General features: G+C 34.4%; 1 protein-coding gene across 3 annotated transcripts in view; it reads left to right on the top strand.

Annotated features, from left to right (window-relative positions):
* LOC129230745 (carnitine O-palmitoyltransferase 1, liver isoform-like) overlaps window positions 1–7,490 on the top strand; it is a 53,822-nt gene extending 46,332 nt beyond the window's left edge. For all 3 annotated transcript variants that reach the window (XM_054865174.1, XM_054865172.1, XM_054865173.1), the window contains exons 16-18: window positions 760–916; window positions 3,932–4,048; window positions 4,962–7,490. In XM_054865174.1, the coding sequence (XP_054721149.1) occupies window positions 760–916; window positions 3,932–4,048; window positions 4,962–5,153 (466 nt within the window). In that variant the 3' untranslated portion in view covers window positions 5,154–7,490. The remainder of the gene's footprint in view (window positions 1–759; window positions 917–3,931; window positions 4,049–4,961) is intronic.
* Window positions 7,491–26,249: the final 18,759 nt, after the last annotated feature.

Below are 26,249 nucleotides of genomic sequence, written 5' to 3'. Positions count from 1 at the left end.
TGTTCCAAACTACTCACCGTTAAAAAGAACAGTCGTTCATTTTTTAAGTGAACAAATGGATCTGTTCATTTTAAGGATCCGTTCTTTTTGAACTGTTCGTTCATGAATGATACATCTTTACTCAAAACCAGGATGAACATACATATTCGTATGCGAAATGATTACTTTCTCACAGATATACTGGAGGAAGAAAGCATTAAAAAATAAATAGTAAAGTTCTGATATTAAAATGCTTAACAATTTGTATTTGCTTAGATTTCACAGGAAATAATTTTTGGATTCATTTAGAAAACCACAAGTTCAAAAATCAAGTCTGAAATTTCTTCGAATTTTTTCTGCAAAAACTGAAAAAGTTTGAAAGTTTCATTTCCCGAAATGAGTGGTAACCCTATTAAGATGAATCACTAGCAATATTTGATCAACATAAATGTCTGATTTGTGAATTTAGTTCTCCTCATTTACTTGTCATTATGTATTATGTGTTTATTATTGTTTTAGTCTAGTATGCATTTCATCCAAATACATGGAGGCATTTTTAGAAATGTAAAAATTCTATGTGACTCCATCATCTTCCCCCTAATGGGGTTCAGAGTATAACCTCTTATTTCCTTAATTGTTTTACTGTAATTTTTACTATTGCAGCATTGAACATACTGGTTATGATTAGTTCAACAACCAAAATAATCTTGATTTTCACAACAGGAAAAAAACAACATAAGTTACTCTTAAATTTACTCATGAAAGAAATCTTTATTCTAGAAGTATGATGCAGAATAACACAGAAAAGGAAACAAGGAAAAAACTCCTTCAGAAAGCTGCAGCAAAGCATCAAAATTTGTACAGAGATGCTATGAACGGGAAAGGCATTGACAGACATCTATTCGCTCTTTATGTTGCCTGCAAAGGTCTAGGCTACGTAAGTTGCACCAAAAGCATTTATTCAGTATTGACATGGATGACAAACATAATCACATTGTATGTTTGTTGTTATCAATTCAAAGGCTATTATTATTTTTTCTTGTAATTTTCCTCTTGTTGGATTTGAACACCTTGCAAGATATTCAAATTTTTAAAATTAATGGATAGTATTTTGATATTAGCTTTTTACAATACAATATATATGAGTATTACGGTTATATTATGAGTATTTGAAGTGGGGCAATTATCTAGAATTGGGCAGTTCTCTAATTCCCAGACCCATAACCTTAAAAGGGTGTTTTCCATTTCTTTTATTATTATTTATTTCACACCATCTTAAGAACAAAATAGCAGACATTTAACAGTGCTAAATAATACTTATTTATGTGTAAGCTTAATATTAGTGCTAAAATGTCATTACCATCCACTGTCCCTAATCAGAATTTCAGTCTTAATGATCTGCCTATAATTGGGGGCAAACCTAATCTGGCAGCATTGTGAAGGCTATACAGATCCTGACCGTTGTATTAGGATGCTGCCAGGTTAGGTTTGGCCCAAGTATAGAGAACAATAAATAAATAAAATTTATTTTTAAATGTAATTTTTTACAATGTTTCAAGAATCTTAATTAGAACTCAAGTTTATTTTTGCTTAAATGCATGCATTTACATGTTTTTTGTATGGTTAAAACTTGTCACCAGTATTTTGCCTCATTACCATTGAACAGTTTTGATTAACTGAGCATAAAATGATACTAATTGCATTATTTCTAATATTTTAGATGTTCGGATTTTTTGAAAGTTGATTTTTTAAACGTGGATGTTTCAGGTTCCTAAATTTAATTGAAACTGATTTGAAAAATAAGTTGATGGTTATTTTTGTTCAAATTTGACAATACTTTAGTGCTTTAGTAAATTTATTTGAATTTTAGGGGACAAATTCATTGAAGCACTATTAATTTATTAATTCATGAATAAAAATTTAAGAAAACTAAGGGGGGGAGAATGCATAAATAACTCTTTTGTCAAATGTACAAATTTAGTCCTCAAGAAGACCTCTTAAATAAATGAGGATGTTTTATGAAGTTTTATATATCTTGTATTTAAAAAAAATGCCAAACCCCTTGTGAAAAGTTGAAAACTTCATATGTTTTGGATGCAGAATAGTACATTTCTGGCGAATTACTCATGTATGCTTTTGAAATTTAATTTCAAAACAATCAAAATTTAAGTGAATGGCCTAAACTTAAGATTGTATATAGTATAAAATTTTGGTTTTGAATATGTACTCTTCAGATCCCAAAAGGTACATGACCTGTTAAATTTTTTGATTTTTATTTAATTTAACCCGAATGCAAACACTTGATACAAATTCATTTCTGCAGATTAAGTTCAACAAATAGTTCTAATGCAACCCAAATATTAAAAAATCAAAGCAGGAAAAACTGCTTCAATTTTATAATATTTTGGTGTCATTGTAATAGCACACTTGTATCAAACAAAGTAATGATGTAAAATAAGTGAAATAATAAATAACTACATTTAGTTGCACAAAATTGACTAAGTAGCTACAAAATTGGCTAAGTTCTATGCACAAAAGTTGTACTACTTAGGCTTCTTTAATACATTAACAGATTCAATGTATTTGTTTATTTTATTTTCGAACTTTCTATAACAGTACAAAACATAGAAGATGTTGGGATATTAATAAAACAAAATTTCATTGAAAGAAAGGTTTTTTCTTCTCAAGTTGTGTAGTAACTTTTTATTTTTAGGTAAAAGATATATTGTTACTAATAATTTATATTGCTGCATTTCAGAACAATTTTAAATCATATTTTGACTCCGAATGATTTGAAGCTGGGTTTGGGACAAGTAATATTCTCCTTGTACCAAAGCAAAATATTTTTGAACCCTTTATCAATTACTTATGTACAAACAATTGATACTTTATGACCCACAGTTAAATAGAGAATCAATAAAAAATGTCATTAATTGGTATAATTTATTAAAATTGAAAAAATAAAATTCTTAAGTTTGATGGTTTTCAGACTTGATTTGTACCCTTTTTGCAAGAATGACTGCATAATTTAGTGTTTTTCATATTGCAACTGCAGATGAACCTATTTATCTTGATCCTGCCTGTGTTGAAAGCGTCCCTATATCGAATTTTCAAAATTTCCCTGCATTTAGAGCATAAATTCACCGTCCTTTCCCATGTCTATCTTGAATAAATTTTTTCTAGAAACTTCTATATCTTGAATTCCGACTACTCGGTTATTTTCGACTTTGATACTACACTCAGCTATCTTTATTTATCAAAGAACTTGGGACAAAAAAGATTTTTTCTAATATCAGCTGTCATAGTTTTCAAGTCTTGTGCTGTATCTAGCCTTAGAATGCAAGGTTTCTAGGAATTCCATCCATTCAGAAACTGGGGAGAAAGGGGTATTTTTGAGCCCTGAAAAAGTTTTGTGAGATTGAATTTTGAGCCACTGCGAACAGGTATTTTATTGTGTTCTTTGGGTTTATGCCTTTCTATTGTTAAATTTTTTTGGATTGAGGGAAAGGTAAAAATCTCGTCAGACTGGCAATCATTGAAAGATAATTTTCGTCTTTCAAGATATGCATAAACTTACTATCAATATAATGATTAAAACTCTTAAAACTGATAATCACAGCATGTCACAGATTAAATTGTTCAACAAGGTCAATGCAAAATGATCTGTTAACTCTTTAACTTTGTTCCAATTGCTTTTTTTTTTATAAAACCTTTATCCTGAAACCTCTATCTCGGATTTTTCTTGTCCCAGAGAAATTCAAGATGGATAGGTTCAACTGTATTTGCCTATTATTTGCCTATCACAAATGTTCTAAAAATTGACTTGTAGTCTATATTTATTATAAAACCCCTGATTGAGGCAGTTCCATATTATTTTAATCATTGTGTGAATAGAATATTCAGTGAAGTATGCCTTTCTTTGCATGATTTGTCATTGTTGCTTTTTCAATAGGAAAGTGAATTTCTGTATAAGACTATAACCAGACCCTGGACATTGTCCACTAGTCAGACCCCCCATACACAATTGACAGCTTTGCCTGATGCAAATTTGCATGTCTTTGATGATAAGGTAAGAAGTTCATTTTAGACAAATTGATTGAATTTTGACAACTGAATCTTTTCATTTAGACAAATTGTAATTAAATTCAAAATTTATTAAAATTATAAATTTCTTTCATTGAAATTCTTGATTTATTACTTTTGATAATCCACAGGTGTATCATATTTGGAAAATTATAAAATTCTGTTTATTAGTCATTGATTTTGGATAAAATATTTTTTGCTTGGTTGTATTCACAGTTAGCAGGTTCAAACTTCCTAAATTTTCTTTGATTTTCAATGTTTTCTATTTGTTATTGAAAGCCATCTTAATTTCGAAGCCTTCTTAAATATCCCCATCCAGACAAAAAGTTAACTATATTAATATCATTTTATTTAGATTTTATTGTTTTCCCTTCCCAGATATCAATTTGATGTGTTTGTTTAAGGTTGTATTTTAGTAGGAAGTTTTTTGTAGGAATAAAATCTTTTTGAAGGGGGAAAAAAAAGATAATAATAGTGACTGTAAAATTAAACTATTTTCAAATTTGAAAGATTGCTTGCAGAAAGTTAAAATAAATGGCATAATCCTATATTCAATTTTTTTTTTTTGGGGGGGGGGGGGGAATTTAAAACAGAATAAGTATTATTCTTTCAGCGAAAACCTTTGTAGCAAAAAATTATATTGTAATAAATACTTTTAAGATCCCCTTAGCATAAAAACATAAGGTCGCTATAATTTCGGTGTAACCATCAAAAACGGCAACAGTCTGTCATTGAATTTTTAAATGTAATAATTAGTTTGGGACAAAATTTTGGTCCTAAATGTAGCAACTACTTTAGGGCGGAGGGAGTATGATGTTGTAGAGTTATGAACAATTTTCACATCCCAACTTATTGTCATTATTGAAATCGCTCATGTCAAACTGCTTGTGTTTTTATAGTTGGGAGCCGGTGGAGGATTTGGACCCGTCTCAGACGAAGGATATGGCGTATCCTATCTTTTCCCATCAGACTACAGAATATTTTTCCATGTCTCTTCAAAACACTCTTGTCCTAACACAAACTCTGAAAGATTCTTAGAAATCTTGGTCCACAGTATGGAAGCAATGGTAGCTCTGTTTGAAGAAAGATAATTATTTGGTGATTTGATCATCTGGTAGTGCACAAAAAAGGGAGACTTCCCTCATGGAAAGAGGAAAAAAAAAAAGAAAGTGTGGCTCATTGGAGCTCTAACGACTTTGAATAAAATGTTATCATGTGACATCAAAGGGTAAAAGATTACACGGAATGTAGTTCCTTTTGAATCTTGTTTGGGACCAATCTAAGAAATTGTTTTTTGTTAAAAATTTGTTATAAAGTCAAATCAATTGTAAATCGTATGTGTGTGCATTTTCATTTTGAATTTACCCATGGAAGTCTTTAAGCTTTCTTCAAGCTTTATCTGACATTTATTACAGTTGCAGGTGGAGTTTCGAAAATCCGAGGTAATTGGGGGTCACTTCGCCTGGGATTACTGAAAACTTAGATTATCCGGAAAATTCTTCCAGATTTAAAATGTACGCTACATAGAAGACATTAGGAGGAGCACCTTCTACTTCCTTGTATAAAGAAAAGGAACTATTGTCTTCGACGAAAAATAATCACTCAAACTTCAAACATAAATTTCCTTTTAATTACATCTAAAGAAATTTTAACTAAATTTTTTCTTTATGTCCATACGCATTTATGTGTGCAAGGCAACTAAAACATAACCAACCTCTCAATGTATTTTTATTATTTACTGTATGTAATCAATAAGTTTTACAGTAGCAAAATATTTCTATTTTCCAGATTTTAATGAAAATCAAATTTTAGCAACTAAAAAGAAAACTTAAAATATAAATGAAGCACCTCGGATTAAGCGGAACCTCAAACTTTCAAAACTCAGATTTTCGTATTCTACTGTATATCATTATTTAGTGATGTTTCTCCAATATAATGGTTGAGGCTTGACTTTCTTCACTTTCCTAAATTTCTTGTGTGTATGCGTTTCATTGTTTTTAACTTTGTCCTCTAAAAGTGTGACAAATAACTCTCACTTTTGCCATTCAGAGCTTGAAATGATAGTTCTATGTGTCTTATTTTTCAATATTATAGATTTAAGGAATTGATTTTGTTATTATAGATATTTCAAAACAATTTGCATTTTTGAAACTTTTTTTTTTATTCTTGTTTTTATCTGTTTATTTATTTATTTCATTTTCTTAAAAATAAAAAAAAGAAAGAAAAACATTATTTTCAAATAAAAAATTAATTAAAATGACTTTATGTAAGTTTTGAAATTTAATTTCTTGGTAACATAAGTTGGGGGGGGGGGGGGGGAAATTAACAATTTAAAATTTAAATCCAATGATCAGGTTTATAAATTGTTATGTTCTACCCTCTCTCTCTGACACATTTCACATTACAAGTTCCTTTTCCCCCATAAACATTTATTTTTGTTCTTATGTATTTTTCAAAGATTTTTTGATTACATAAAACATTTCCCTCATATCTACTGCATATTGTTTCAATTACCAAAATTATAATTTCTTGTTAATCTTAAAAACAGCTTTAAAATGCCATCCTTTAAAGTTTTTAATAAACTTTTTTACTTCTAGAAAAAACTTACTCTTTAACTAGGAAGCAAATAACGTGGCACACATTTGAAAACTTGTGCTTTATGATGTTTTTTCTTCAAATTCAATTAATTTGTTTTCAAATTAAATCAATGAGTCTGAAAACCAGTCGTCCTTTTTTGTCCTCCCTGGGTTTGTCCTCCCAAAACCCAGGAGATGAGTGGTTTTTTACTCATCAATTCAATTATCCTTTGTTGAGTGAGTGCAACATGTCTTAAGACCTATCTCACTTGATGGAAAAAAAGCTGTGCAAAGTTAAGAGACAATTTTTTATGTTCAGAGTGTTTTCTTAAGTATTAAAGTCAGTGTGCTCAATGTTGATTTATGCGAATTCCATAAACAGGCAGCAAATTGTATTTGAGATTTTCAAAATAATGTAGGATTTTAATCTTGAAAATGGTATGTTTTGAATGCCTTACTCTGATTTTTACCTTTCAGGACTTTTCTTTCTTTCTCAATCCCCCTTCCCAATTATTTTGTTTAAAATTATGAAAAAAACTATTCATTTTGATTTTCATAAATACATTGAACTTTTTTGTACACTTCATAATCATGTGTGTTTAATTTCAAAATATGTTTTAAATTGATGTCTTCTTGTATTTTTTTCAAAATTAATTGTTAATTTTTGTTTTTAGTTTTTTGTGTATATTTACACGAATTTAGTCACCTTGTTTTTGTTTGACATTTTCATGTTCTTGATCTCAATTTGTATTTTCTTTTTTCCATTTTAATGATACGCTTTCCATAGTTTTTGTTGCTGTAAACAATGAAATTATATGTACTTTTTTTAAAAAAAAATAAACTGTTTCTTATTGACCTTCTGTATGGTATTTAATCAGTCAATCATAGAATACTTTTTAAATTCAATGTACAGTTCTTTGATATTTAGCCATATGCTACTCTAGCAAACATACCCAGCAATAAGATAAAGAAATACCTTTGTGCTGAACAGTAAAGTAAGAAAAACAACGTTAAAAAAAAGCACAAATTTGCCAATTACAGCAGACACGTGTTTCGGCCTTACAGGGAACGCCTTTTTCAATGCAAAAAGTAATGAGCTTATGGATGAAAAGACAACTGACAAATACCCAGCAATGCCTGGGTCAGTAATAATATTGAGAAACAATTTATACTTTCCTTTATTTTTAGCTGTGCCCGCGATGTCACCCGCATGAAAAAGACAACAATGTATTAAAATACTATTTTAAGTAGGGTTGGTTGGAGTAAGTGGGTCCGGCCCCCCCCCCCCCCCCTAAAACTAAAATATAGATTAAGTTTTCAAATTTTTTTGCACTGTACATGTTAAATTTCATCACAGTGAATGGTTTTTGCACATATTTGGGTTTCGTGAAATATTTTTCTACGACATACTTAGTACTTAGTCAAAAAAAAAATGTGAAATTTTTTTTTTTTGCGAGTTTAAGCAACATTTTTCAGAAAAGTGTTTCGAGGTTAGAAATATATTAATTTTTTATGATAATCATTTTTTCACATATAGTTTAACTTAAAGTTCATACAGTATGAAATATTACTAATAAGTGTTTAAAGAGGAGGGGTGCCATTTATCCCGTAAATTTCTGCTATAAGGGGTAATGGGTCCCCCTAAAATAATGGGGATTTCGAAATTAAAAGCAACTCTGATTAAATATTTGTATTAGTGAAATACAAGACAACTATGATGACCTAGTAGGATTGATAGTTCAGCTGCAAAAACTGCTAAAGCTGGTGATAATGTATTTGTTAAGCTTACAAAGTAAACCATAAAGTAGGTCTAATGTTGGAAGTTGATGATTCAAATTAAAAAATACTGTTGAATTTGCAAGAATGAATAGAAATATTGACACTTTTTATTGGCATGGTGCAGATGATATTTAATAATTACTGAGGATGAAGTAATAATGGTTCTTCCCTTTGCCAACTTTACATAGACGCAGTCAATTAGTGTTTCCAATTTCTTTTTCGACTTATAGTTTTGGCTAATTTAACAAAATTGATCTTAATCAACTGTATACGTGCATTTAACACACCTTTATATGTAAAAGTAAAATATATACTTTCAATAAATTTTACAAATGAAATTGTTTTGGTTTCTGTTTTAAAATTTTCCGTGATACAGATTTAAAAGACAGTAAATATCTCATAAATGGATACATTTTCAAAAAAAAAAAAAAAAAATCAGACTAAAAATTTAGATACTTTATCGTGTAAGACCACCTTAACCGTTTTTTTAGATATGCTTCGTTTAAATTCAAATAAAAGGGGGGTGACCCACTTACCTTTACTATGGGGTAAGTGAGACATCCATCCGTTTTTTTTTTAAATATACTCGTTAAGAATACTTAAAGCATTATTTTAGAAAAAAAAAGATGAACTTTTGTTTATTAATGATGTTCAAGATAAAATAAGACAATAAGTTTAAATTGTTTTGTTTCAAAACTTTTATAAAATGTTTCAAAAACGAACTATTCTCAAAAGGGGTCCCACTTACCCCAACCAACCCTACCTCGCACTATTATGTATATATATATATACACTGCTGTGCCAAAATTAAGGACAAAGTCGAAAAATTAGCATATCAGCTGAACGAAGAGGCTGAGCGAACAGAAAGACCAATCAGGAGATTAAGTAAGGTGATGTACGGTAGCACATGCGCAGATATGCAGGCAGACGTAATGGGGGAGTGTCTGAGTAGTATAAAGCATGTTGTCGGTGTAAGATCAGTATTTCTGGCAAAGAGATTGCACGCCGTATAGCAGTTAAAATCACACCAAGTTGCTGCCTCAGCGAGAAATGGCGATTAATCAATCTGTTAGACGACATCTGGATGCTTTTATCCGAGGTCGAATCATTGGGCAGTTGGAGGAAGGCCGCACTCTGACAAGTGTGGCTGCAGAATTCGGAATTGCTCACAGCATCGTTTCACGACTTTGGAGACAATTTCAAACTACAGGAACAGCTATCCGGGGGTTCAGTAGTGGTCGTCCACGAGGAACCACACCCGCAGATGACCAGTATATTGTCTTACAGGCCAGAAGAAACAGGCGGCAGACAGCGGGAGAAATCGCTAGACACACGACACAGGCGACTGGACGACCGATATCGCATTTTACTGTGGCCAGAAGACTGCACAGTGGTGGTCTGTTTGCACGACGCCCTATACGGTGTGTACCTCTAACGCCTGCCTATCTGAGAAGGCGTTCTCTGTGGTGCCGGGAACAACGGAATTGGAGAGACAATGAATGGGAACGAGTACTCTTTACAGATGAGAGCAGATTCAGTCTGAATAGCGATTCTCATCGCATACTCATCTGGAGCGAGTGGGGAAGCCGCAATCATTCCTCGAACATCATTGAAAGGGACAGCTATGGAGGTCGCGGTGTTCTCATTTGGGGAGGCATCATGCTTGATAGTCGTACAGACCTTCACATCTTTGACGCAGGTTCAGTCAACGGGACCTGTTATTGTAATGAGATTCTTCTTCCATATGTGCGTCTTTTTAGAGGTGCTATGGGTCCGCAGTTCCTTTTCATGGATGACAAATCACCATGTCATCGCACAGTAGCTTCCGAACAGCTCTTAGAGAGTGAGGATATTGAACGTATGGATTGGCCGGCACGATCTCCGGATCTCAATCCCATCGAGCATGTATGGGATTTTCTAGGCAGACGCTTGGCAGCTCGTACCTTACCACCAGTAACGATTCGGGAGCTTTGATTGGTGCTGCAAGACGAATGGGCAGCAATGCCTCAACAACTCATTGACACCCTCATTCTCAGCATGGGCAGACACTGTGAAACCTGCCTAGCAGTCGGGGGAGATCATATCCCCTACTAAAGACCGGATGTTTCTTGCTGGACACCTATCACAAAGATGTTTCGGCCTTCAGTCGCATTACGCTCCATGCTACTGTTTCAATAAAGCTTCTTTTTATCCCTGTGATTTCTCTTTTAGTAAGTGTTGCTTACATTACACATGTCCTTACATATTGGGGATCTTAGGGTATTAAATGTGTTGATTTGGAAAGTTTTTGTACAAAGTTATATTGAAAAAACCGTCTCGTCCTTAATTTTTGCACACCAGTGTATATCTATATGTATGATATATACAGGGTTGTCCAAATTAAAGTTCCCCAACTCAGAGGCCTGTGCAGGATATTCTATGGGTCATAATGTGATGAAATTTTGGAAACAGACAATTCAGATCATGCGCTTGTGATTTATTTAAAAAAAAAACAAGTACCTGAAGTTGCCGATAGGTGGAGATCAACAAGACATTCTATAGATGTTCTATATGTCTGCCTTGGTTCTCCACAACTTTTTCCATCCGTAAAGCAGTGTGTTCCACAACGGAACGCAATAAGTGCACATTAATACCACGCACATTCTGAGTAATTGAGTCTTTCAGATCTGCCAAGGTTGCTGGATTTTCTCGGTAGACTTGATCTTTTAAAAAACCCCATTACTAAAAGTCGCATGGGGTGAGATCAGGCGAGCGAGGAGGCCAAGCTGTTGGGAAACAGCGGCTGATCACACGTGCATCAGTGAAAGTTGCCCGTAATACCTGTTGAACGCCCAGAAGAATATGGGGAGGTGCACCATCCTGCATAAATATCGCGTCCTGGAGGTGGCCACGTTGTTGCAGTTCAGGAATCACAAATGTTGTCAACATGGCCTGATATCGTCTTCCTGTGACACAACAGGTTTCGAATCCTCTTGGAGTCACCTCTTCAAAAAAAAATAAGGCCCAATGATGAATGTTGCAGTGAAACCGCACCATACCGTAACCTTTGCAGGGTGCAAGGGCACTTGATGAATTGCTCGTGGGTTTTCACTTGCCCAAATGCGGCAGTTGTGTGCATTCTCTTGACCATTCAGGTGAAAATGGGCCTTATCCGTCCAAAGGATATTCCAGGGCCAAGCAGCATCCAATTCTATTCTGGCAAGGAACTGCAGCGCAAATGTTTCCCGAACCACAGGGTCCCCGTCCGACAGCTGATGAAGACTGGATTTTGTAAGGAAAATAGCGTAGGATTCGACGCATCACACGCCAGACGGTCGTATAGGGCATATCCACAGCACGAGAAACACGTGGCACACTGACAACACCATGTGCGATTGTCTAGTGGTATCCACGACCGCCAAAGCAACGTCTTCTACGCGTGCAGAATTCACAGCATGGCGTCCTCTACCTGGCAAAATTCCCAGTTGTCTAGATCTTTCGAACTTCCTCATCATCTCTCTTAAAGCGCATGGTGACATCGGTCCTCGGTGCATGTTCATCAGCCGACGGAATGCTCTTAAAGCAGCACATGAGTTCTCGTCATTCTGGTAAAAAAATTTGACCAATAGAGCTTTGTCTTTCAAAGTCACCATTGTGTACCAGCGAGGTTGAAAATAACTGCATGTGCAGAGCCTGTCTTCCACCTTCCACTTTTGTAGGGCTCATCTTTTGCATACGTTGCGCAGAAGCTTTATTTCTGCAAATCACGTTGTTGAAATATGCAAATTTCCCAATTACTTATGTTACAGCGCCATCTATCGGTAACTTTTAGTACTATTTTTTTTTAAATCACGAGCGCATGATCTGAAGTGTCTGTTTCCAAAATTTCATCACATTATGACCCATAGAACGTCCTGCACAGGCCTCTGAGTTGGGGAACTGTAATTTGGACAACCCTGTAGAAAGTGAAAAATTACACCCTTATCCACATCAATGTTTTCCGTTAAATAAAGAAATTGGAAAAAAAAACTTGTTTTCAATAAAGAGTTTTTGAAAATCCTTGATTCATAAATTAACTAATTTTTAAATGCTGGGTAATAAATGCTGAAAATATTCCTGCCTGCAGCCGGGTTCAAACCCAAGACCCTAGGGTTGCTGGCTCAGTGCTTTACCGACTGAGCTATTGATGCAACAAAAAATGCATGATGATTATTATTGATTTAGTTTCAATTTATTGCTACTCCATTCCTATTAGCCTATTAGTCATAACGTGATGTTATATAGCCCAGGTTGCGCACCCTGTTGTGCCATAGGAAGAGTCAAGGGGTGCTGCGAAGTGTCGATGTTATCAACACATACAATGTTATCAATACAATTTGGGTTTGCCAACTAAGGTCATGCAAAGTCATTTACCCATTTTTTGAAGTAGCATAGTAAAAATTCGCTAGATCTCTCTCTCGTGACTTCATCGTCATTAAAATCCTTACTAATAATAAAGAGTTATGAACAAACAATAATCAGGCATAAGTTATTACAGAATAGTGATTTAAAAACTACCTGAGCTCATTTTCTGTTATTTTTACTTGTTCGTGGTTCAGTGTAGGTTATTAGTATAAAAAAAGTTGTTTATTGTTCTAGTAGCTTAATTTATGTAGTTGACGAATTCACAAGGATTAATGCTGCTGCGCCTCGTCATTTTCTCCTGTGATTTGATTACCTGAGAAAGTAGATAGTTGGCTGTTGGCTTTCTTAGCACTTCGGTGTCCTTATAATGTGAAACCCGAGTACTGGGTGGATGATATGATCATGTGCTGCAAATGCTTCACATATATGCACAAATTGTAGGGGAAACCGGGGCTAGTATGCGAAGGTGTAAGTGTGCAAATGTTAAATTTTCTTGTTTTTGGTTTGGCAGCTCTGAGTGAGCAGTCACGTAACCACGTAGATGCTTCGCTACTGTCAGTGTATTTTCAGTGAAATCTGCCAAATCAAATGTGTTGCACGAGAGAAAGTTGTTTTTTTTTTTTTTTTTCAGTGTTAAGTAATTTTTTTCATCCCTAGTTATTTTCTTATAAAACGTATAATAGAGTAATTTACCAAAACTTATTAATATTGAATAGCCCATGCTTCTACACAACAAATGATGTCTTATTCGGATTATTTTATGAAACCATTTTTAAACTAGTGTAACTTGATTTCAATGCAGTGAGTTGGAGCTAGTAGGCGAACTTTTTTCGGGGTAAGTGTGCGAATTCGCAAAATTGTCCCATGTTAGTTTTTAGAGTCAAAACATTAAACAATTGAAATTTTAATTCTGTAAATTGTCAATTCAATGAATAATTGCATTAGTTACAGTATTCTTGAGCCGATCATTACTTACAGACATGCTTATACAATTGCCAACATGCTCTTCTTCCCAGAAATGAGATAATATAAAAGAAAAATAACAACGGGAAAAACCGCACCAGATGTAATGCTGCATGTATGGTGCATTCCCTAGTGGGTAGATGATAGCTGAAATGTTTCCAGATTTCTTAAAAAATTTTGCTAAAAACACTAGATGTTCAAAAAAAAAAAAAAAAAAACCCTCTGATTCTTTTACTAGACATTTACGACTCCCACGTTAATAGAAGGGTTTGATTTTTGTAAGGAAACTACTAAACTACTAAAAATAATACTAACACTACTCTTTCCCATCCCATCGTAGCCATTAGTTGCTGCCTCTTGATAAGAGTCTACATGACCCATTGAAAAAGTACGTTAATTCCGCCTGTGTTTCTTGGATGGTGAATAATCTAGGAAAGCCAATGACGATTTACGACGTACCAACGGCGGTAACCGTTGCTTTTACACAAGAAGCAAGCCCCATAAATATTATGAATGGTTTCAAGGGAACTGGTGTGTTTCCTTGCAATTCAAACATTTTTCAGAACTGAGTCTTCATGCCAAGTTATATCATTGATCGGTCAGACTCCCATTCTCCTGGATCTCTGAGTGAATCTGTTTGTCCCACCCACCAGCTACCATGTTGGAAAAAAGTTATAAAACTGCATTTAGCTGTCCAAGAGCAGATTCAGTTGCTACTTTATTCAATCATTCAGATTAAGAGTTTCTTACTAAAGATAGCGATGTCTCAGCTAAACCCACATACGTCTCTAAGCATTACTCCAGATCATATTCCTATTCCTATTCCTATTCAGAGTCACAACTGACTACAACTGTATTTATGTCGAGGACTGCATACTAAGTGCTTTGCCTCCATTATTTTATATACCGATAGATGGCAGCACCATTACCGGATCGAACAGTTTATGAGAATTTAGAACTAGTCCAGGAGCTAATAGCTACCTGGTGCTAGCACCCCCAGAGGTATCGTTTCACTTGGAGGACATTGAGACCACGAGCATATTTAACGTCGCCCAGTCCCCTTTAATGACGACGGTGGGTCTTCGACCATCGAGGTTCGAACCCAGGACCCTCCGGCCCCGAATCCGACACTCTACCGATCGGGCTACCACGGCCCTCCAGATCATATACGACCTTATCCTAAAGCTTGAGAGGGATAGATCAAAAAAGGATGGAAACGAAAGAGGTCTACAGCAATAATCTTTAATACTCCAGTCAAAAAGGTTCTTCAGGAAGAAAGAACCTGAGCAAATCATCTCTAAAAGTCCCTAAAATATACAAAAAATCTCTGAATCCAAGAAAAAAGGAAAACGTTTTTTATATTGTGTAACATACCTAATTTTAAAGCAATTACAATACTAATTTCCTTTTTTCATTCACTGGGAAGTTTTACTTGCTGATTCAAAGCATCAATGAGGCTTTATGTGAAATTTTCTGTGTTTATTATGAGTTTGTCTCAATTCGCTAACTTATATCCCATACGGTTCGCCAACTTACCCCGTGACGGGGCAAGTGTGCGAACTCGGCGAAGGTTCTCAAAAAAATATGTAAAAAATAGACAAAGCATAGTACTGTCAAAACAAAAATACGACTTTATTGCTGAAACCATACAGATTATATAATCAATAAAAGAAAAAGTTTCTACTTTATTTTCAACCTTTAAAAAAATAAAGTTTTAAATTTCGCACACCATCCCCGATCTCTCCTACGTATGAGTGACGGGGGAAAAAAAAGTGGAAATAACGAATTATAAGTTTTCTCCGAACATGACAATTGATCTTTCTCCTTTCCATGGAAGTAAACATGAATTTTTTGGTAATGTTTTTAAGGTTATGAAATGTGGTTTAAAATATTACTGATATTAAAGACTTTTTTAATTCGTTTTAGTACGGGTACTCAGGGGTTGGGGGGGGGGGTACTCAGGGGTACTACGGGTCAGGGGTTGAGTGTAGGGGAGCATATTGGAGATAGTGATCATAACAGCATTAGGTTCCGGGTTAAATTTGAAGTGTGCAAAGATGATAATTTTAGGTTTGTGCCCAATTTCAGAAATACCAATTTTGTTGCACTTAGGCAGAGCTTGAAAGAGGTTTTTTCGTCAGGGTTGGAAAATAACGACGTAGATCAGCAGTGGACGGAATTTAAGGATAAACTTGCTAAAACCGTTGGGGACTATGTTCCATTTAGGAGAAAAGGTGTTAGTACCAAAATTTGGCCCATGTGGTTCTCCAGGGAGACTAAAGAAGCTCTTAATTATAAGCAAGCCACTTTTCGTAAGTTTAAAGAAACTGGTCAGAGTGCGGAGAGGCTCCAGTATGGTAAGGCAAGGCGAAATTTTAAGTATTTGGTACGGATTCAGAAAAGGGAATTGGAGCAAAGGCTGGCAGATGACATTGATGGGAATCCTAAGAGGTTTTTTGCTTACGCTAATTCTGGGAAAGCTCGAAACAGTCAAATTGGGCCTTTGGTTGATGAGCATGGAAATTTAATCCAAAACGATAGGGATATTGCAAATGTTCTAAATAACTTTTTTTCCAGTGTGTTTAACGATAACTGTATCTCAACAGTTGACACTAACAAGACACAAGCTATTATACAGCTTGAGGATTTTGTATTTTCCAGGGAGGAGGTTTTATTTCATTTGAAAAAGATTAAAGCAACTAAAGCTCCGGGACCAGATAATATTTATCCAAAAATTTTAGTTGAATGTGCAGAGGAATTAGTGGATGTTATTTTGAATATTTTCAATGCTTCTTATAACTCGGGGACGGTGCCAGAGGACTGGAAGCTGGCTAACATAACGCCACTCTTCAAGAAGGGGTCTAAAGGTATTGCTGGAAATTATAGACCTGTAAGTTTGACTTCGGTGATTTGTAAGATTTTCGAAACTTTGATCAAAATTAAGATCATGATGTTCTTAGAGACTAATAGTCTGTTGACTAGTTTGCAGTATGGTTTCAGGAAAGGTAAATCCTGTACTACTAATTTATTGCATTTCTACGACAAGGTTACCTCAGCTTTAGATAACAAAAAATGTGTGGATGTTGTTTATATTGATTTTCAAAAAGCTTTTGACAAGGTACCGCATGTTGCTCTTCTCAGCAAGTTAGCTGACATTGGAATAGGAGGAAAAACTTTACTTTGGGTTAGAAATTGGCTTACTGGTAGGAAGCAAAGAGTAGTTGTGAAAGGAAATCATTCTAATTGGAGTGATGTTTTAAGTGGGGTTCCTCAGGGATCAGTTTTAGGGCCTCTTTTGTTTATTATATTTATGAATGACATCAATGAAAATATTTCTGGAAGCATGAATTGTTTTGCTGACGATGTAAAAGTTATGGGGATTGTCGAAAATGAAGAACAAGGAAAACAGCTGCAAGAGGATTTAGATCATATTACTAAGTGGGCAGATAAATGGGGTATGGCAGTTAATGTAGGGAAATGTCAAGTGCTACACTTAGGTCATGGAAATAAGCGTATGAGATATCGTTTACAGGGTTCAGTCATAAATCAGGCAGAAAATGTTATGGATCTGGGTGTCTTTATAAATCAGGACTTCAAGTTTAGTCAACAGTGCAGTATTGCTAGTAACAAAGCGAACAAAATGCTTGGGTTCATCAATAGATCTATTTCAAACAAATCTAAGAAAGTTCTTCTGCCTTTATATAGGAGTTTAGTAAGACCTCATTTGGAGTATGCTGTTCAGTTTTGGTCGCCTTATCTGAAGAAAGATATTTTTGTATTGGAAAGGGTTCAAAGAAGGGTAACTAAATTAGTAAGGGGACTCTCAGATTTAGATTATGATACCAGACTTAATAGGCTTAACATGTATAGCCTGGAGCAAAAGAGAGTCAGAGGGGACATGATTCAGTTATTTAAATTTATCAAAATGAAAGATGTAAATGGATTAAATTTTTGCGAGGAAAGCAGGACAAGGGGTCATTGTTTTAAGCTATTTAAATCTCAGGCTAACTTGGAAATCAGGAAAAACTACTACTTTAGCAGGGTCGTGGGCACTTGGAATAGCTTACCGGAAGAGGCGGTAATGAGCAAGGGAGTGGATAGCTTTAAGAGGGCCATTGATCTTCATTGGGGACTAATTAATTGACTAGGACCAGCCTAGCTGGGCCCAGTGCCTGTTGCTGGTCGTCACATTTGTATTTGTATTTGTATTTGATAGTTCTTTTTGGTGCTTTTGTTTTAAATTCTTCGTGAAGTAATCTTTGCTCAGAGTTTTTCTAATAAGAGCCTATTTTCCTTGTTAGGGCCATATTTCCTAATAAGACCACATCGCTTTTCTTTGCTAAAACTGCTGAAAAACATAATTAAAACTTAAAATGTGGAATTCGTTTTATTTTTAACGCGCTTTTATTAGCTTCACCTGTATGTATGTCTGTATGTATGTATGTATGTATGTATCTTGTAACGGAATCTTGCAGCTCAAATTTCGCCCACTCCCTGCGATCGGATTCTTTTGAAATTTGGCACGCGACCTCAGACCCGTTGACAATGCAATATTCTATAATCAAATTAATTAATTAACTCTTTTAATTGTTAGTTTCCTCCAATTTTAATCAATATTTTGGTATAAATCCAACAATGTGAAAAAGGAAAAAAAAAAAAAAAAAACATTAAAATATGCTTGCTAAAATTATTTAAAAATTTCTACAAAAACCTTTAATTTTTCTGCATCAGAGAAAATTTGTTCCAATGTTCCAAGGTAATTAGAACATGAAATATAATTGTTTTAAACTAATTTCATGCCAAAATTTAGATGAGCCTTCAATTGGAAATTCATTGCTGATTATACCATTGTTGAACAAAACTTTTATTCAAATGCATCTGAAATTTTCAAAGTGATATAAATATGATTTCCGCAAACATACATCGATGACTCACAGTAGTTTCCCATCGGGGTGCCCTTGTCTTAACTTTAAGATATTACCTCGCACTCGTTTTATAAATAATTTCGTCGCCTGATAATTCTCCAACATAAGACTAAAAAACATAAAAATAAAATAATAGTTTAAAAATCTAAAAAAAGCACGCTTTTGTAGCTAAAAAGTGAAAAATAATCTTTGGATGATAGTAGTTGACCAATCATTTAATTTTAATGTAATACAAAAAAGCGTGGGGGGCTTCTTCTCAGTTGTCCTGAATTTCTTCCATTTGTTGTCCATGCAAAAATGTAAATAGACAGCACCCCACGGTTTTTTGTATTACATTAAAATTAAGTGATTGGTTAACTACTATCATCCAAAGATTATTTTTCACTTTTTAGCTACGAAAGCGTGTTTTTTTATTTTTTTAAACTATTATTTTATTTTTTCCTTCTCTTTGCTTGTTACTTATTACTTAGCACCCAAGGGGTTCGCAGGTTGGAAAAAGTTGGGAACCGCTGCGTTAGATCTTAACCAAATTTCGCACAGTGATCCTTTGATGTTCAAGACTTCATGAACGAGGGTTTTTGCCACAAAAATCTGAGGTGGAATTTTAACACCTATTTACAACAACATCTCAATTTTTGAATTTTCAAAAAATCCAAAGAGGTCTAAATTCAAATTTGAGTCACAAAACTACTCTTTTCTACTCGTTGTCAAGAAAGTTCAAGCTATTTTTAAAACTTTTATTTAAGCCTGACTTAAAATGCGTCATTTGACACAACTTTTATGTTCGAGGTGTACCGTGCAGTTCTATTCCTATTTTGGTTATAAGCAGATTTTTTTTATTATTATTATAGAAGTCAATATTTCAATTTTTGCGTGTAATATCTCTCCAATTAACTTTTTTTCTTTCCATATCTAGCCTTTAGATGTCAGCATGAGGAACAATCAAATTTTCGGCTGAAATTCCGTGAACCGTTCGTCAATCGCAACAATGAAAAATGGTAGACATATTATTGATTTAGCTGCTTACATTGTTCATTCGTTCGATTGTTAAGTTTATAAGCTTATTAAAACGATTTTAGCTGTGCCACCCACGGTATGGTCGGTAGAGTTGACGTCTCTCACGCAACAGGCCCCGGTTTCGAATCCCGACAACGGATATCTCATGTCCAATGGCAAATGTTTGTAAGTGCTTTCTCGCGCATTAGAAAACAGCGGATAGATCCAATACTGGATTCCCGATCAGCACTTGATGGTCGTCTCTGGGCAGAACATTATGTAAAATTGTAGAAAGAAAAAAAGGTAAAAGAAGAAGAAAGAAGGGAGAAAGAAAAAAAAACACAACAAGCTGACCAGGATTGTCGAAGTGGGGGTCGGTTAACCTCATGGTTTGACATCGCTGGCATCAGCAGTAGGGTTAGCTGACCAGTTATGCCCAAGTGAGGATCGTGTGTTCTCCAAATATTGAGTCTATCCGCCTATCAGATCATTGGAGCAATATCTTTGTACCCGATTCTAACTCAAGTCAGTTGAGCGAGAAATGTGTCACGCCGTGTCATCACGGGGGTGGTCTTTTTATGCTATTATAAAATCATAGAATTTTCTTCGTGCTTTTTTTTCCCGTCAAGATTTGAAGGAAGATCCTGAGAACCCAGTGTCGCAGTTAGTGAATTACGTTTGTCCTAATTCACGAGAGTAATTTCTATAAAGGCGAGTATAATGTCAAACTGAAGTTTAATCTTACCAAACTATAAACACAAACAGTATTGGAAAAAATAAAATAATAGTTTAAAAATCTAAAAAAACGCGCTTTCGTAGCAAAATGAACTAAAAAGTGAAAAATAATCTTTGGATGATAGTAGTTGACGAATCACTTAATTTTAATGTTATACAAAAAAGCGTGGGGTGCTGTCTATTTACATTTTTGCTTGGACAACAAATGGAAGAAATTCAAGACAAATGATAAGCCCCCACGCTTTTTTGCATTACATTATTTTCTTTGTTTTTGTGACTCATCTGATGAATATGCAAAAGCCGGAGCAATTCAATCATATGATATCGAGATATTAGGTTTCAAACTTTAGGGTAGCCTTATTTGGCACAATTCGAACTTATCTCAAAAAATAGAGATGGACTCAGGTGCCGTGAGAAAATTCTAACTCTTCAAAGAGTGCCGCGAATCAGAAAAGTTTGAGAACCCTTGATATAGCCTATAGCCTTCTTCAATGAATGGACTATTCAGCGCAAAAATAGTTTTTCAGTTCCAACCAGTAGTTCCTGAGATTAGTGCGTTCAAACCTTTAGAGGAAAAATGGATAAAGACCGCATTTCACTTTGAAATCGGGAGGAAACTGACTTGTACACGGAACAGGCATAACCCATGAATGGCAAATGGGAAAATAAACCATAAATAAATTTCCACTTGATCCAAATTAGTTTCTAATTGTTAAAATAGGAAAGAAATTGCAATGTATGCTTATGAATTTACCGGAAAGCATTCATAATGCCTTATGGAAACAATACAATAGAATACTGAGAGATTATTTCATTTTAAAAGGAACATACACTTTTCAAGTATTTTGTATCCCAAAACGAACGGTAATTGCATTTGAATGTGCGGGGGCATGCCCAAAAATTTTGGGGCCCGTCACAGATGACTTTTACGGACCCCCTCCATATTCATACCCCTATGTCCCTACGTATATTTTACCCCTTATTTAAAAAAATTTGGGTCCTTCAGACTCGGGTCCGGGCCAACAGGTGTCCTTTCTCCCCTCCCCCCGTGCAGTGTGCACGTCCCTGTGACTATGTGTTGCGGCTGCTGTTTTGATCGGAGTAAAACAAATTTACATGATCGTTTTATTTTTTTTTTTTTTAATAAGAATGAAAATTTCTTGAAAGAAAGGAATCTTTTGAGTTTAAAATTAGTTAATTACTACTTTTTCTAGATCACCAAAGATAATTTAAGCATTTAAAAGATCTTAAGTTTCTTTCAATGTTACCAAATATAGTGTTAAAATAGCGTTTTCAAGTCTTCAACTTTGAAAGTTTTGAGCGATATTTAATAGCAACATTTAAAGAAATACAGGAACAGTCCATTGCTGTTTGGAAATCGTTGAGATATCGGAAATTCTCCCCCCCCTCCCTCTACACACACCGTTAAAAATCCTAACAAATCTTCTACCAGTGATAGCCGAACGGGGACAGCATTAACTCTTTTATATTTTAACTAGTGGTACCCGCACGGCATTGCCCGTAGTAGAAAATGAAAAGGTCATTTGGTTCACCTGTATATTTACAAATAATGGATGATGAATTTCTAGCCAATTTGCTATGTCAAATGGCTCGCCCATGTTACGGTTCCACGTTATGATAATTTCGTAATTTTCTCTTCCACGTTACGATAATTTGCTGGGTAAAATATTCTTAAAATTAGAATATAAAAAGAGCAAAATCGAATTTTAGAAAAAAAATTTTGTTGACTAAAAACAGTTTTAACATTGTATATATGATTATGTGAATACTGATTCAAGTTAAAATACGTAATAACAATAAAAACTTTATTTTATAGCATCTTCAAATAGATCGCCACAGTTCTGTGTAGCCTTTGGGTTCGGCAGCATTTTCTGAGGTTTCCTTAAGTCAAAATTAAAACCCGAGGGAAAAAGTGGAACATTAACACTTGTTATATGTAACATACAGACAACCCGCATATGCCATCCAGAGACGGCAATTTCGTCCTTGTCATCAGTCTGGAATAGACAATAACCGAGTGGGAGGCAGATGTCATCATATTGTAGCTGAGACAGCCAATAAACTGATAGCTAAAGTAAATTTAGCACACCTTAGCTACAGGTTAAAGGCGGTAATTTACTGCTTAACTAACACTTGCTGACTAGTATTTATTAATTTAATTCAAAAGCACATGTATTGTATGATTTTAAGAATTTAAAAATATGAAATGCAGCAACAGGTAAAGATTTTGATTTCTAGCTGTTTGAGTAGAAAAGTGAAAATACTCCCCAGTTACCAAATATAAGCTGCTAATTCTTTTACATTTGTATTTCTGTGCTTTCGGATGAATCTTTATCTTTATAAATATCTTTACAATAATAAAGCTGAATGTCCTCTGTCCGGATCTCTGTCTGTCAGGATCTCTGTGACGCGCATAGCGCCTAGACCGTTCGGCCGATTTTCATGAAATTTGGCACAAAGTTAGTTTGTACCATGGGGGTGTGCACCTCGAAGCGATTTTTCGAAAATTCGATGTGGTTCTTTTTCCAATCTAATTTTAAGAACAAAAATATCATAAAATGGACAAGTAAATTACAAAATTATCATAACGTGGAACTGTAACATGGGTCAAATGGCGAGAAAATTCACCATATATTATTTGTAAATATACAGGCGAACCAAAAGACCTTTTAATTTTTCTATTACGAGCAAAGCCGTGCGGGTACCACTAGTACGTAATAAATTCACAAATACAAACAATACGAAAAAAAAATAAAGGATATACAGTAAAACCTGTGAAGTTGACCACCTGTCCAAGTTGACTCTTTTTTTCAGGCACGGAATTATCCCTTATCATATAAATTAACCTTTGTAAGTTGATCACCTATTTAAGTTGACCATTAAAGTAGTGCACCGCAAGTGGTCAACTTACACAGGTTTCACTGTATTTGAATAAATGTGAGCCTTGTTTCAAAATTTTTGTTCAATACATATTTCTTCTCTTTCTTTTCTTTTCTGTTTTTTTTCGCCTTCACTACATAGGTATAACATCAAAAAATCTAAGACATCAAAGCTTCACTTCGGAGTGCGTTATTTTCCGTTCCACTGCATTAGAGTGATTTTCTTGAAATAAAACCACTTTATTTTGTATTTGTCTGCGAACAAAAATTAGTACATATTAAAAAAAAGCATTTTTTTTTATATTTTCGTCCCCACCTAGAGGAAAACTGACGTTAGTAGAAAGATATCAAGGCCGTGTTGCGGTCATTGGCGCAAACTGTCCCAGCCCTTGACGGGACGTAATTGCTTTTACCTATATTCAGACCGACGGAGGAAAATGGCCGAAACCGAAGAAAAAATCTTTTCGCTAGATCGGAAATGGAGCGGACAGTTCATCCCATTTGAATATAAAATTATAAAACGAAAACGCTTAATCTTATAGCTTCATATAAAAATAAAAAATGGCACTTTTGGTGTGAATATTTTTAATCTGGATGATTTACTTGAGAACTGATAGATCTTTATGAACTACTTTGAACGCTTTTAAAGCAAGGAACTCTTAAACTTCGAAAGAAGTGAATTTTACGAAAACCATTTTTAGTAAAATGAGATTTTTAATTTTTAGGATTTTTTTTACTGTACAACAGAGTTTTGAAATTTAAATTATGCCGCTATATTTTAAAGAAAAGGTGTTATTATAGTCAAAAATATGGACTGCTCTAAAAACTATCATTTCGAAGCAATTTAACATTTTATTAATTCAAAATTACTCTTTAGGGTGTTCAGTAAAACATTAAAAAAAAAAAAAAACAGGTGGACTTATGAATTTTTGAAAGTGTCTTTTTAGTATAATTTGATACTTCATCTATATTATCACGCAACTGAGCGATTCAAAACCAATACCTTTCAATCAAGTTGAAAACCACTGCCAAAACATACCTTCAAAGCCAGCTCAATCGAAATTATTTTCATCTGTAACTGATTAGGCTGCTAATTTTATTCAGAAAACAAAAATGAATTCGCGCACCAAATGTTTTTCAAACGAAGAAAGAAAAAAAAAAAGAACAAGTGGGAAGACCGGTGAATTTTTTTTAACCTCTGCTATAAAATTTCAACATTTATTGGGTTTAGCTGGTTTTGATTCTAAATAATTGAGTTCTAATACATTTTAGAGCGAAATGTTTGATTGCTTCAAGTAGTTTTACTATACCTTTTTCATAAAATCCAATATTACTTTTTCGCAGACGACTAAAAATTAATATTTTGGCTGACGACTTTACGTTGTTGCTTGTAATTGAATTTGACCTTAATGAGATCTCGAAGTATATGCATTAATTGAATATGGGCTAATTATAAATATTAAATTTATGTTTTTTCATAAGAAGTCGAAAATAATTTTTATTTTACTACATTCGATCGACAATTAAAGTGGGAGCAATAGAACAATTGAATTAATTTCCGAATCCTAGTGAGTTATTTTAAAATAGAATTTAACAGCTGATACTATTGTATAAATAAAAGTAAGAAAACCTTTGTACTTTACTTGAAAAAAATTAAATTCAGAGAAAAATCAATGTGGAAGTTATGCGTTGTTGTTTTTATGCAAAACTTTTCATTCGGGCATTACCAACGTTAGGTTTTTTTTTTTTAAATGTATGATTTACTAGTGGTACCCTCACGGCTTTGCCCGTAGTAGAAAATTAAAAGGTCATTTGGTTCGCCTGTATATTTACAAATAATGGATGATAAATTTCTTGCCAATTTGCTATGTTCTCGCCAATTTGCTATGCTTGCCCATGCTACACGGTTCCACGTTATGATAATTTGGTAATTTACTCGCCCACGTTGTGATAATTTGCTCGGTGAAAAGTTCTTAAAATTGGAATAGAAAAAGAACAAAATCGAATTTTCAAAAAATCGCTTCGAGGTGCACACCCCCGTGCTATAAACTAATTCTGTGACAAATTTCATGAAAATCGGCCGAACGGTCTAGGCGCTACGCGCGTCACAGAGATCTTTATTATTAGAAAAGATAACTCATTTCAAATTTTTGTCTTTCCAGTTAAGAAATAAACAAAATGAGAAAAATAGTATAATAACGGACTCTCAGTACAGAAACGGGATTTTTTATTTTCAGTGAAATTGTCTCATCACTTTGTTTACATCATTGTGGGAAATGGAGCAAGAGACTTGAATTTTTCTCTCCAAATTCAGAGAAAAGCTCACTTAAACATTCAACCTCAAAAATGGACGCCCCACTTTCGTTCTCACGGTGAAAAAAATCGGCTGCAGGGGACAAGGGTAGGCAGCCGACAAAGAACTGCAGACGACGGCCCCGGGCAGCTCATTTTTGTGGCACATATTGCAGACAGTAGATCCGATGATGACGGATTGATGATTAATCGTACCGATCTTTATCCGGACAGTTTGATAACTCTGGCATCATTTTTTTTTTGTCTCTCTTCATTGAGTATTTTTGTCGCGCTGCTCTCTGTTTTCCCGTTTTGTCAGAAGAAACCTCATCATAGGAAGTGTGGGTGGTTTTGAGTCGCGCGCATAACAAAAAAGGATTTTTAGGAGGTTCTCGAGTTTTGGACATCTTATGTGCACGAAGGATATAAAATTACTGAAAAAAAAAAATCCTGTAAGTAAACGTTTTAATTTTGTATCCAAATGACGATTTTAAAATTTTTAATGTTGGAGTTTTCTTTTTACAATGTGTGTGCAAAAGTCCCTCGTATAACACGGAACTTGTATAACACGGTTTCGATATTACACGGAACAAAACTTGATTATTATAGCACAGATTCGATATTGCATGGTTCAAAAC

The sequence above is a fragment of the Uloborus diversus genome, chromosome 9, assembly GCF_026930045.1.
Source record: "Uloborus diversus isolate 005 chromosome 9, Udiv.v.3.1, whole genome shotgun sequence".
Lineage (NCBI taxonomy): Eukaryota > Metazoa > Arthropoda > Arachnida > Araneae > Uloboridae > Uloborus > Uloborus diversus.
The sequence above is the reverse complement of the archived record's forward strand: the minus strand, read 5'-3'. Positions and strand labels throughout refer to the sequence as shown.